The 13,713-nt window shown below is 37.4% G+C and overlaps 1 protein-coding gene across 5 annotated transcripts in view; it reads left to right on the top strand.

Annotated features, from left to right (window-relative positions):
- The window catches only part of FRY (FRY microtubule binding protein), a 438,786-nt gene that overhangs the window by 277,923 nt on the left and 147,150 nt on the right, over positions 1-13,713 (top strand). For all 5 annotated transcript variants that reach the window (XM_069601592.1, XM_069601589.1, XM_069601588.1 and 2 more), the window contains 6 exons: positions 2,901-2,991; positions 3,224-3,303; positions 3,421-3,501; positions 8,830-8,998; positions 11,807-11,899; positions 11,995-12,093. In XM_069601592.1, the coding sequence (XP_069457693.1) occupies positions 2,901-2,991; positions 3,224-3,303; positions 3,421-3,501; positions 8,830-8,998; positions 11,807-11,899; positions 11,995-12,093 (613 nt within the window). The remainder of the gene's footprint in view (positions 1-2,900; positions 2,992-3,223; positions 3,304-3,420; positions 3,502-8,829; positions 8,999-11,806; positions 11,900-11,994; positions 12,094-13,713) is intronic.

The raw sequence follows: 13,713 nt of genomic DNA, 5'->3' as shown, positions 1-13,713 counted from the left end.
ATAAAGCAAGGTAGCAAATAAGAAAGTTTAATACATTTACCTTTCTTTAAAAAAATGAGAGATTGTTTTAAAAGCGCAGATTTCTCCAAATGGATTATACATTTTTTAATGCTTTTAAAGACAATATAATGGAGATTAATCACTCAGAAAATCAGATATTAACTACTACTTGTGAGTGATTTATCCCTCTCATGTTTCTTGACATTCCAGTGCTTAAAAATATGTAAACTTCTCTTGAAATTGAAGACCTGTTATCTTACCAAATTATATGTCGTCTGAATTTGTAATTTCATTATGCAATATGCTTGAGTTTTATGCAAGATTTATTTACTTATTTTGTTTGGAGGAGAGATTAATAACTTTTGTGTATTGAATAATTATTCTAGTTGAAGAAGGATTTTTTTAATGGAGATAATTCATGTACTATAAAACCATCCTTTTAAAGTGTGTGAGTCAGTGCTTTTAGTTTATTCACAAGGTTGTATAGCCATCTCATCGTCTCATTCAAGAATATTTTTACTACCCTAAAAAGAAACCCATACCAGTTAGCAGTTTCTCATAAATACTTTTTAATGTATCAAATTTAAAGGTAGAATTTCAATTCTGTGTCTGAAAATGATTCAGTCTGTATGATTAATAAGTTCATCCACTTATTAATTTAGTATTTTCCCCATATAACATGGCAGCTTATTAATAGATACTAAAACTTTCTGGGGGTGGAAAGTGGGACAGTTTGAATGAGCTTAATTCAGTTAGTTTTAGGTTTTTTTCAGAATTGAGTTACTAAAATTAGATTTTTCATAAACTGATTTCTGTATGGATTGAAAATAAGTGGTTTTTAGATTGTGTTACTGATTATTTCCAGGAGATCAGAGTAATTGCCAAGATCAAATACAGAATTGGTACAGTAAAGTTCAATTCAGTTGCATTTTAGTTAGCAATTGGAAGCTTAAAATAAGAGAGAGAATGTGTTTTGGAGAAAACCAAAAGAATGAGGGTCTCTACAATGAGATAGCTAACATTGAGGTAGCTAACATTGGGGTTTTTCTTATTAGAAACAAGAAAAGAAGAACTTTAGGAAGAAGCATAAGCAACTGAAAACAGTCAAATGTGATGGAGGTGTATTTGGGTTATGATCTCTAAGATTGTGTATGATTTCTAAGATTAGTATAATATCAACATTTTGACTGCCAAATAAATTTGTCAGATGCCTCTGGCTCCTGGCAGAGAGACCTCAAACCAGCAACAATGTAAATTCATTATTGGAAACGTATATGTCTTCCTTTTATTTGAAAGCATAAATTGACTGATCAAATAAAATCGAAGCAGGAGTTTAATTTCTTTCTACCCCCCAATTTTTTTTGTTTTGCTACTTTCTCAAGGTCCTCAGGCCCCTTTTGAAGACCCCAGTAGCCCTCCCCTCTCCACGTCTGCTGGCCATCTCTGAGAGTTTGCCTTCCCTTTGGCCTACGGACTTCTTGTTTCTCTTCTCCATGATGTAACCTCTAGGTCAGACTTGCAGACGCCCTCTGTTTAACGTAACTCCGTATGTTTTCCTCTCCTCCCTTCATCTGGCAGCAGCACTTTCTAATTCTGGTGGGTCTTGAAGGGCTCCAGGTAGATGATTTGGTCCATCGCTCTCCCTCCTGGCAGGACTGTTTGTTAATGATCCTGAGGAATGAGCTCCTACCCGGTTCATACATTTCCCCTTGCAAGTTAAAGCTGCAGCTTCCTTTGTTGACCTGCTCTGTCACCTACCAGGCTTAACTGGATGCTTTCAAGGCTGCAGAACTCCTCCAAAGTTCTTTTTTTTTTTTTTATCTTTTATATGCTTTCTTCTCATTCTCTCTGGACTGAAGAGAAAAACATTCCGTATTTAAAAGTATTTTGAAAATATCTGCCTGACAAATCCGAATTCCATCATCCTTTCTCATGAATTTTATTTAATATACAAGTACTGATCAGTTGTGTGTTTGGGAGACTCTACTAAATACTTACACGATTTAATACTCAAGCAAACCTTACTATAATGACTCCTATTATTTCCATTTTGTAAATGGAAATATTACTGGTAAGTGGAAGAGCCATAATTTTCACCCAGGACTGTTCCACACCAAAAACCAACCCTCTTAGCCACTGTTCTTTGCTAAGGAGCTTGGCAGTCACTTCATTCGTTCAGTTCCAAATTAGCCCTCAGTCAGTTCATTAGAGAAGCAGGAAATGAAGGGAGGGAGGTAAAAACTCACACTTCCTGACCGTGCTTATTCTGCTCCCTAACTTTTGATGAGTTCAGATGACTCTCCTTTGCCCCTTCTATCTCTTCGTCCATCTGCTCTTTAATCTTTCTCTCTTCCACCACCCCTTGACATCTTCTTTCTTCCTCTCATTAATCTCAAGTGGCAAAAGGTCAAGAGAAAGGTCTGGGAAGGCAGGGGGAACAAAATTTAATACTGATTCTTGTCGACCTGCTACAGTCCTACTCCCATTGGTAACCTACTATTTCTTTCCATTGTTTTGATCTTTTCACAAGATCCTCTAAGTGTCTACCTCTAGCCTGGGAGCCCTGGGTCATGTTTGTTTCCATCTTCAAGATGACAGGATTCCTAGATTGAAAGGTGCCTTAAGAAAGTCCACAAGAGGAAATTGTAGGTTCCCAAATAGTGGCTCAAGTTGACTTGGTTGAACATTTAAAATATGATGTCAGATACTCTAATCCACAGTGTGTCCATCACACCACACTTATTATAGGAATAACTTCAGTGTGTATTTATCACTGTAGTCTTGTCATAACAAAATTGATTTGCAGTCCATTGGGGATGAATCCTAGATTTTTGATGAATTATATCACTTGGAGAATGTCTTTAGTCCCTATTTAATGTGAATTTTGTAAATTTTTACAGTGATGAACAGCAGCGAGATTATTTAATGGAAAGACGGGACCTCGCCATTGATTTTATTTTTTCTTTAGTATTAATAGAAGTTTTGAAACAGGTAGGTCATCAATTTAATGTTACCTTTAGATAAGGTTTATTTATCTGATAGCAACTTATATTTTTGAGGTCTAAGTTTATTAAATTGTTCATGAATTTCAAATACCATGTCACATGAACTATATTGCTTGATGGCTAAAGGCTGTCTATAGTCCATTGGAAGTACTCTTATTGATTTGATCTTTAATATTCCCTTCCAAGCTAAGAACCATCTTTTTTTTTCTCTTTTCCAGATTCCACTTCATCCTGTAATAGACAGTTTAATACATGATGTTATTAACTTGGCTTTCAAGCACTTTAAGTACAAAGAAGGGTAAAGTAATTTCTTTCCTTCAAATTTTGAAGAAGTCGGGTGCTTAAAATGAAATCGAGTTTGCTCTTTTCAGATGACCAGGGGGATTCCTCACCTGTCTGATTGGATCTTGTCTAGGTACCTTGGTCCTAACACTGGCAATATGCACATTGTGGCAGACCTGTATGCAGAAGTCATTGGCGTGTTGGCACAAGCTAAGTAAGTGAACCTCAGAATCCTTTACCATAAGAACACGAGTGTCTGTGCCATCCGGCCCTACTCCCAGAAAGGGGAAGTGTGTGCGCTCACAAGAAACAGGGTTTATTTTTGCTGTGTGTGTCCCATCGCTGAACCTCACTAGAAGCTCCCTGAGGCAAGTACCACGTCTTCTTCCAATTTGGTTTCTCCATTACCTTTTTCACTTGGCAGTCAGGCCTGATACTACCAGACTGCCACATCCAAGAAGGAAATGGCCTAACCAAAGTACTTTTCTTCCTGCTCAATTTTCCAAAGAAGTTTATCAGGTTTTTTTTTTTTTTAATTTTTACTTTTACTTTATTTTACTTTACAATACTGTATTGGTTTTTGCCATACATTGACATGAATCCGCCACGGATGTATATGAGTTCCCAAACATGAACCCCCCTCCCACCTCCCACCCCATATCATCTCTCTGGATCATCCCCATGCACCAGCCCCAAGCATCCTGTATCCTGCATCGAACATAGACTGGCGATTCATTTCTTACATGATAGTATACATGTTTCAATGCCATTCTCCCAAATCATCCCACCCTCTCCCTCTCCCTCAGAGTCCATTTTCACAGAACTAGAACAAATAATTTCAAGATTTGTATGGAAATACAGAAGTTTAATCAGTTTTAAAAGTCTTATTTTCTATATTCCATGAGTGGGTGGTTACGGTATAGCATCCATGAATGGGAAAATTCCATTCTAGAATGTCCCCTTACTATAGACCTTACTTAATTCAGCCGAGCTAAAAATGTCCCAGACTCTGTCATGGAAACAAGTTGGAAAATTCTCGTTGCTAAATTTATCTGGCCCCATAACACTATTTAGCAGGCTAGAACAAAATGGTATTAGACTATTAGCAATAAGAAACTTCTTCCAAAAGTGATGTCACACCCTGTTCACCCATCTTCATCTTATTCAACCCAGAGGCAAATCGGGCAAGATCCTGAATGCCTAAGTTAGGCCAAGTGAGCCAGAAACTTAATGTGAATCCAAGCCAAGAGACCAGCTTGGAACAACAGTGATGCCCTGATCTTTGTGAACTGCAACCCTCAGAAAGATTTTTATCTTCAAGAGATGGAATTTCCTAACTTAGCAGCATGGAAACACTCAATTTATCAAAAAACAAAACTTTTTTAAAAGCGCTTATTCAGCAACTTTAACTAGCCAAACAGTAGAAATAACTCAGGAAACAGACCCCCAAAACTCCTTGACATGACTTTTTTAATCTAACCCTGTTTGTCTGTTCATCTTGACTACCTATTCTTTTCTAATACATAAAACATCTGCATTAGATGAAAGAGAGATGGATACACCTACGCAATGAGAAATTTCAGCCTCAAAACCTGACAGCAATAGAGAGGAAAGAAACTGACCCAAGCATATATAAGAACTAAACAACAGAGTTACCTGGAGCATTTGCATGAGAATATATATTGTACCTTTATTATATAGCCCATTGTAATAATGGTGGCTCATGAGTCATTAAAAAAATGTATAGTGCATTTTGGAGAGATTTCTATTACAATTAAATAATAAAAGTACTGGCTTTTTGAAGGGATAAGTTACAGTTATCTGGCAAATTAACTCATATGTCTCTACCTCATACCTAGAAAAGATCAGGAAAATGACTTATTAATATGTATTTTGGCTGCTTTGTCAAATCCTGAGAGTCTCATCATATTCCTTTGTAATTATCCCAGCATAACTCTTATACAATCATTTGGAAAGTTTAATATGCCAAAAATGACTTCTTGTGTTTTTCTTAGTTTTTCTGAACTGTACCTAACAGTATCGGTTACTATAGAAGGACTTTCCTTAGCTACATCGATTTTCAATTGAGAATGAATTGAGAGATGTCATAATTAAAACAACATTTGAAGGTTGTAGGAATTTCCACATTAGGTCAGATTTATGATCCACTGAGGCACTGTTTCTTGCCAGTAGTGACTTTTTCAATTTTCATGATGTCAATATTTGTCTTAGTTCTGCAATAGTAGGCTATAACAAATGCCTCAATTTGGGTAATTGTCCAGCACTTTCTAGTCACAAGAAAATGCTTTCACCAATAGGTTCTTGAAGTAATTGCAGTAATATATAGTAATCACAGTGATAAATTCTCAAATGGTCAGTATAGAGTTAACCTTTATTGATTGATGGTACAGTCTTAAATGGGTGTCATACTACAAATTATCATGTTGCATTCTTCTCATTAGTATACCAGAACCATTTCTTTATTGTCGCCTTAGAAAATTACTGCTTCTTTTGTTCTCGGTGGGGGGAAAAAAAGGATGTATGCTTATCTGATACAGGATGGTTATCTTTCTTAAAAAAATAAACTTGAGTAATGTAACAATTCTAATTTTAGATTTTATATCTAGATCCCAGTGGTAAGATATAAAAAATACTTTTTTTCTTTCTGACTTTAGTTATTAATGCTTAGTTTGGTCTTTAAGTTTTAGCAGAAATACTATTTTCACTCTTACTAGTGATAATGTGCTTAATTCCTATCATTAATGGAGGAGATTTTTTTGCTATTAAGTGATATTCACCCAGGGTCTTAGCACTTTCAAAGTTAAAGTGAAAATTAGATTTTTCTAAGGTAAGTTTTGGGGATTAAAGTCTGATATATTCATTTAAATAGTGTTTGTTTTTAAGATTCATAATTTCAAAATTCTTCTCTATATGATATAATTTTAATGTATATATTGTATATTCTCACTTTAATAATATAAATACTGTGCATTCTATACATTTTAAAGCAGGAGACTGAATAGTTTTTTAGTTACAGTATTTACTAAAGAATATTGAACACTAAAAGCATGGTTATTAAAATTTATTTTTATTTTAAAATAACATGTTTATGTCATTTAGAACTTTTTAAAGTAAAACATAGCCATATTTATTTTTAAATGAAAAATAGACATTTAGCGACTAACTGGTGAGAATATTGAAATAGTAACATATACAAATAACCTGCCTTTCCCTACCTCTCCTTGTTTTAGTCATGGATTAGAAAAGGAAAGCATGGTTTCTAAGTATCATGTGATCTTTAAAACCATATAGCTCTAACCTATAAAGTTACCTTTTCCTTTTAAAGTCTCTCATTTCAAAATTAAAACCATAGATTTTTTTGTGGTGTTTGTAAATAGCTTGAATTAAAAAGAATAGAATGGAATTCTTAAAAAGTCTAGTTTGAAACTGTGAAATTTTACAATCTTGATTGGAAATGTCACTTCTGTGTCTTTGCCATGATGTTTCTGCTTCCTGTCCTTCATCTGTCCCTGGTTAAAGAGCTCTGCTCACCCTTCACCCCAACAGAAACCCCCTCTAATGTATTCTTTGATTATCCAGCTGAAAAGAGCCCCTTCATTCTCCAGTGCCTGCCCCCAGCCCCTTTAGGTGTATTATTCACATAAAGGGCAGTGTGAAATATGATCTGTGTGAGGAATGATCTGGGTTGGGGCATTTCACCTTCCTGAAGGACCAGAGAGATCCAGGAAGAGTCCCATGCACTTGTTGCTGCTGCTGCTGCTAAGTCGCTTCAGTCGTGTCTGACTGTGCAACCCCATAGACAGCAGCCCACCAGGCTCCCCCGTCCCTGGGATTCTCCAGGCAAGAACACTGGAGTGGGTTGCCATTTCCTTCTCCAATGCATGAAAGTGAAAGGTGAAAGTGAAGTCACTCAGTCGCGACCCCATGGACTGCAGCCCATCAGGCTCCTCCTTCCATGGATTTTCCAGGCACTTGCTAACATAGCTCAAATAATAGTAGTGGTTATTATTATTTTTGAAATTATTATTATTCACATGGCTCATGGTCAGTGCTACATTGTCTTATCTTCCCAGTTAAGCTGCACACTGTCCTAAATAGGGTGAGGACTACATTTCACAGCTCATGACTGTCAAAGGCAGCAGCAGAATAGTGGACATTTCTGGATTTCACATCAGAAGATCTGTGTTTGAGTCTCATCTTTGCCACATTGATCTTCTGATCTGTTTCTTCAGAAAATGGAAACACATTCACTACTTATTTGCTGCTCCACTGCCTTCCTAAAATTCTTTTACTCTACACAGCAGACATAAAAATCCATAAATTGTTTAGAAAATATGATTTTAAAAAACTGTTACCAAATGTAACAGTTCCTGCACTCAAGGCAGGAACAAGAAAATGGCCAGTTCTCATGAGGCCCCTTCCACCCAACTTGCCAAACATACACCCCCTGTACTGCCTGTTGGTGAAACTATGTCTGTATATTTACTTTATACATCCTAAAATTTCTGCTCTGAGGTGTTGAGAGTTGTTGTTCCAAACTTCTGGGATTCTGTTAATTGGGCTTCAACTTTTATAAACATAATCACCCTTTCTGGTCATGTCTTGTTCCTAAGTGATCCTGTGTGGAAACTCAGGGTGATAGACCCAGGAAACAGAATGCAGTGAATCTTAGAAAACTTACCTTGTTTTTCCTTTTTTTAAACTAATAGTCAAACCCGCCATCTCAGATATAGCTTGGATAACTTGCTTGTTTCTGTTCCTTTACCCTTCGGCACTTTGACAGTCTACTTTTCCACCCTCTTAGGATCTATTCTTTTTTTAATCTTTTAATGATAATGTTGTGATTAATGTTATTAATATTATTTTACTTTCAAACTGTATAAATACCCTAAGTTCCTTGGGGATCATCTCTTTTTAGTTGTAAAATCCCATACAAGTATTAGACAGCTTTAGTCATCATTTAGAAATGATTTGAATTTTCCCATTACCAGATTTTTCCTTCAACCTAAAAATATTTTTTTTAATAATCACTAACCTAAAACTGCAAAAGAAAGAACAACAGAAAATTTTGTAAATGGATGTAGAAATATGACTTGGCATTATTTGCTGTTGTTGTCAGAAATACCTGGCCTCCTGTAATATATTATTGCTCATCTGTTCACAATTGGATACTTCAGGCCCTTGGGGTCTGTAAGTACCCAGATAATTGCTAAGCCAGGGGAAATGGAGCTTTTCATCATGCTCAATTTAAGAGCTAGAGCATTTTGAAGGGCTCTAAATAACCTTGCATCTTCTCCCTAGCTTGAAGGAGACGTTGAGCATCTGGTAGAATAAGGGAAGAAACAAGATTGGACTCTTACCAATCCCAAATATCAAGACTTTTACAGAATGCCTGTCATTGTCCTTCAACTGCTGGGAACGTGTCCCCATCAGTTGCACTGTCACTCCTGGATGTCGGAAGCCTGCATTTCCCTCACATTCCTACCCATCATTTGACAAATCACTCCTGTCCTCTTCTTAGATTCCCTGCTGTAAAGAAGAAATTTATGGCAGAGCTCAAAGAATTACGGCACAAAGAGCAGAGCCCATATATTGTTCAAAGCATCATCAGCTTGATAATGGGGATGAAGTTCTTTCGAATTAAGATGTATCCAGTGGAGGACTTTGAGGCCTCTCTTCAGTTTATGCAGGTACTGTCTTGGGCGGGAACTTGTGCATCTTCCCTCCTCAGAGTGACTGACCTGAAAGGTGAGGACCTGTTCGCTAAAGTCCTCCTATTTTTTTCTCAATAATTCATGTGCTAATTTGCTTAAGAGTGTCCAACTCCCTGTAACCCTTTGGACTGCAGCCCACCAGGCTCCTCTATCTATGGGATTTTGGGGACAAGAATACTGGAGTGGGTTGCCATTTCCTCCTCCAGGGGATATTCCCCAACCAGGGATTGAACCCATGTCTCTTGTGTTTCCTGCATTCCCGACAAGGGGGTTTCATAACCTAGTAATAGAATTTCAGGCATATAATTTCATTTTTAAACTCATATCATCTTTGGAGTAGGTGTACAGTGGAATTTTATTTGTAGATTTTTTTTTCTTTTTTTCACTCATTGGTTGCATATTATTCTGTTAATAAAATATGGCTTTATTTTTTACTTTTTAAGATCAATAGCATTGAGTTGGCAGTGTTAACGTTTCTAGGCATCAGAATTTTACGTAATGAAATCTTTTTTATACTTACTATAAAAATCAACTAAACCATATAGGTTTAGGTGTCCGTGACACAGTGTTCACCATTTTGTACTAAAGAATTATTGCTAATAAGGATTTCCCAGAGTGTACAACTGTATTAGATTTCATAAAACTTTAGTATCTGAAGGATTTTTTTTTTCTAATGGTGCTGTGAATTAGATTTAGTGGGAATCTTAATAAAGAATTTCAATCCCAGGGTTATGAGTGGAGGTTGATCCACTTCATATCTGCTAGGACGGCTATAAGGAGAAAGACAGATGACAGCAAGTTACCTGTCGGTGAGGTTGTAGAGAAGTGGTAACCCTCATACACTGCTGGTGGGAATGTAAAATAGACAAGCAGCTTTTGAAAACAGTTTGGCAGTTCCTCAAATATTTAAATCTAGAATCATCAATCATCAATCCAGTAATTCCAATTCTAGGTATATATCCAAGAGAAATGAAAATGTAAGCCCACACAAAATCTTGAATGTAAGTGTTCACAGAAGCATTATTCCTGATAGCCAATGTCCAGGAGAGGCAAACCCACAGAGACGGGAAATAGGTTAGTTGTGTTGGGCTGGAGGAGGTGACTGTGCTTAGGGCGGGCTGGGCTTCCGGCTCACGGGTGCAAAGTTTCCTTCTGTGATAATGAAAAGGTTCTACATTGATCGTGGTGAAAGATTTACAATTGCAAATATACTAAAACCTATCAAGTCATATACTTTATAAGAGTGAATTGCATGGTATGTGAACTGTATTCAGTAAAGCTGTTTAAAAAAAGAAGAATATAGGCCCATATCAAACTTGTGGAATTCAAGCTTCAGAGCTTACCAGTTTTGTGACCTTGGACAAGTCACAACCTAACTCCTCCCAGCTTCACTTACCTTTCCTGCAGAGTAGTAACAGTGACCCTCATTTTGGAAGGTGGTTCTGGACATTCTTGGACTCAGTAAATACTATTTTTTTCTCTCTCATGCTAATGATTCATGTATATGTGTACGTGCATCACAATTTGAGATGATATTTACATATGTATGCAACATAATGTAGGAAAAGGACCATAATTCTGGGATCCATAATGCCCCATTCTGTATAGGGAAAACAGTCTCAAAGGCTTTGCATGCCAGCAATGCCTGTCTTGGACTGAGGTCTTAGTATGATATTCATATACTGGGGACTTGAGTAACTGTTGCTGCTGATAGTCTCAATGTGGACTGAAAAAAAGTGGTAATAGTTGATACAGATATTACATGTCATCAGAAGTACCTGTAGCCTTGGATTCTTCCATGAAAGCTACATCTGGAAAAGACCACAGTAAGTTACGACCCAAAAGGTCAGGAAGGGGAAGGGGGCTGGCAGAATTCTAAACAGGCCAACTCTTCTAATAAATTATTCCCCAGACAACCAAAAGCACCCTTTGGGGTCAGGAGTCCACAGACAAAGACCTCCTTGCTGGAGGAATGCTTCCAAAGGTTTCCTTGTCCCAGGTGGGAAAGGGAAGCATTCCAGACTTGCTCATGAAACTATCTGAACAATAAATACCTAAAATGTCAAGGCTAACAAGTAAACATCTTTGTGGCCAGGGTTGTCAGGGCCTAAAACAAGTTGAATGTCTTCTGCGTCTCTCCCCATGTTTACATTCTCTGGGGATCTGTATTTGTGGGTTATTCAAGGACCCAGGGTCCCCCCACATAGTAGCTAGTCAATAGCAATTTGTTGGAAATAAATGAATGAACCAACCAGTAAAGTCAGGGGATGAACACCTGCTTACTGGTTATAGATGCTTTGTCCTTTCAGCATCATGATTTTGGGATAGAAATTAGGGGGGAGAGTGAGAAAACCAGCCCTGTAAAATGTCATTGGAGGCTATTGTGAACTTAAATATAAATGCTGGACTCCAGTGAGTTTTTTGGACTCAGAGGGAGAGGGAGAGGGTGGGATGATTTGGGAGAATGGGAATTCTAACATGTATACTATCATGTAAGAATTGAATCGCCAGTCCATGTCTGACGTAGGGTGCAACATGCTTGGGGCTGGTGCATGGGGATGACCCAGAGAGATGTTGTGGGGAGGGAGGTGGGAGGGGGGGTCATGTTTGGGAATGCATGTAAGAATTAAAGATTTTAAAATTAAAAAAAAAATTAGATTATGGTGTATGTGATGTTATTGAGTGTTACTGAATTAAGATATATTGACTTGAATTTGTTTACCTACAATTTTCTGTGCACATTTCAATCTTTCTCCCTCCCTTGACTCTCTTTCTGCTTCCCAGGAATGTGCACATTACTTTCTTGAGGTCAAAGACAAAGATATCAAGCATGCCTTGGCTGGGCTGTTTGTTGAAATTCTTGTCCCAGTGGCTGCTGTAAGTTACATTTTCATTTTAAAGAATCTTTTCAAATTGGATTAGAGGATCAGCAATTTCATTAAGTATAATATGAACATGCATCTCTGTTTCAGGCTGTTAAAAATGAAGTTAATGTTCCCTGCCTCAGAAACTTTGTTGAAAGCCTGTATGATACCACGCTGGAACTTTCTTCTCGAAAGAAGCATTCCTTGGTTAGTAACTATGAGAAAATTCAAAACACAAAACTGCAGTGACCCAAATTCCTAGGCTGAAGTCTGTTTGAGAGTCGTAAGAGTTCCGCAGATGGGAGAATTACCTACAGCTCTCTCAAAAAGCGCTAAGTCATGTCCAACTCTTGTGATTCAATGAACTGTAGCCTGTCAGGCTCCTCTGTCCATGTGATTCTCAGAGAGGCAGCATTTCAGAATTTGGAGCTGGTACCTAATATTAAACATTGATTGAATCATGGTAACTGGAGGGAATTAGACCATGTTACCTCAAGGACCCTAGTAGTCCTAAAGATTCTGCTATTTATGTTCAAGGATTGGTTTAACTTAATTTTTATTTCAATTTGTACCTTTTCCAATCTGGAGGCTAAAGATGCTAACAAAAGTTTCTCTTCTCAAGCCCAAGGAACTTTCACTGGCTAATTCCCATCCTGATTTTCAGAATCAAAATGGAACCAGACAGGAAAGGGAGTTAGAACACGGAGAGTTGCCCGTGGGAAAGATTCTCTGAAGGGTGAGAGAACAGTCTTGGGGAATGCTTTTGTGCCGAAAGGCAGCATAGAAGTTTTTTAAATTACATCACCCTTTTTCCTCCATTGTCCATCTCAATTGTCCTCAGAAACACTTGCAAAATGCCCACCTCTGCACAACACCTGTTGGACCTGGGAGTGGTACAAAGTCTGGGGTGGTGAATAAAGCTCTAGTTTATGAAGTGGAAGGTGGTAGACCAGCTGTACCTGCGATGGTATAGAGGAAGCTGGTTGCTTAGGTTGCTGATTTCTAGTATTGTTTATGTTAATCTTTAAAGTATGAACATTACCACCATTATCTGAGCAAGTACTCAGAGTTGCTTTGCTAGAAGTGGTGACAGATTTGTTCATTTGTCTACATTCTGTGGACTCTGTAACTGCTTGTATTTTGTGTTTAAATTACCAGCTGTAATTAGAGTTGTTCTCAATGATAGTGGTAGTTCAACATCACTTTAAAACTAAGTTAATTTTAAAAAAAAAAAGCAAGTTTATGGAATGTTAAGCACTGAATCTCACTGTGGCAATAGATTTTTGCTAATTCAAGTTAATGGATAAACCAGTTATATTTTTGTTTAAATCTTCACTAGCCCTTGTTTTTGGGGGAGCCATTAAGGTATATACTATCTGGTTCAGCAAAATGGCAGAGAGTTCTGCATGTATACTGTAAAAACCACCCACCAGCTTTTCTGTCTTCTCCAGTTGCTGTGGGAAACCTGCCCAGTTAAGCAGGAAAACCACAGTAGCACCTCTGTTTATTCGGTTGTAAGCAAATTCCTCCTGCGGTTAAATTTGTCTTGGTGGAGTTTACCAGGGCAATAACATTTCTTTGAGGAATCTTCCTTAATTACAGGAAGATTGCATGCAAAAGAAAATATATACACCTACCTCTAAGACAGGGACAAACTAATAGATGTTGATGAGCAAAAGAAACAAAAACATTTTCAAAATCAGTGTGCCTTCCTCCTTTTTTTTTTTTCCAGAGGATTGAGAGTGATCTATGATTGTTTTTTAAATTCATAAGGGAAGACTAAATCAGTGAATCAGATTTCTATTTATGATCCATGAAACTCACTCT

The sequence above is a fragment of the Ovis canadensis genome, chromosome 10 (assembly GCF_042477335.2).
Source record: "Ovis canadensis isolate MfBH-ARS-UI-01 breed Bighorn chromosome 10, ARS-UI_OviCan_v2, whole genome shotgun sequence".
NCBI classification, from domain to species: Eukaryota; Metazoa; Chordata; class Mammalia; order Artiodactyla; family Bovidae; genus Ovis; species Ovis canadensis.
Note: the sequence above shows the minus strand (reverse complement) of the source record. Positions and strands in the feature narration are given on the sequence as shown.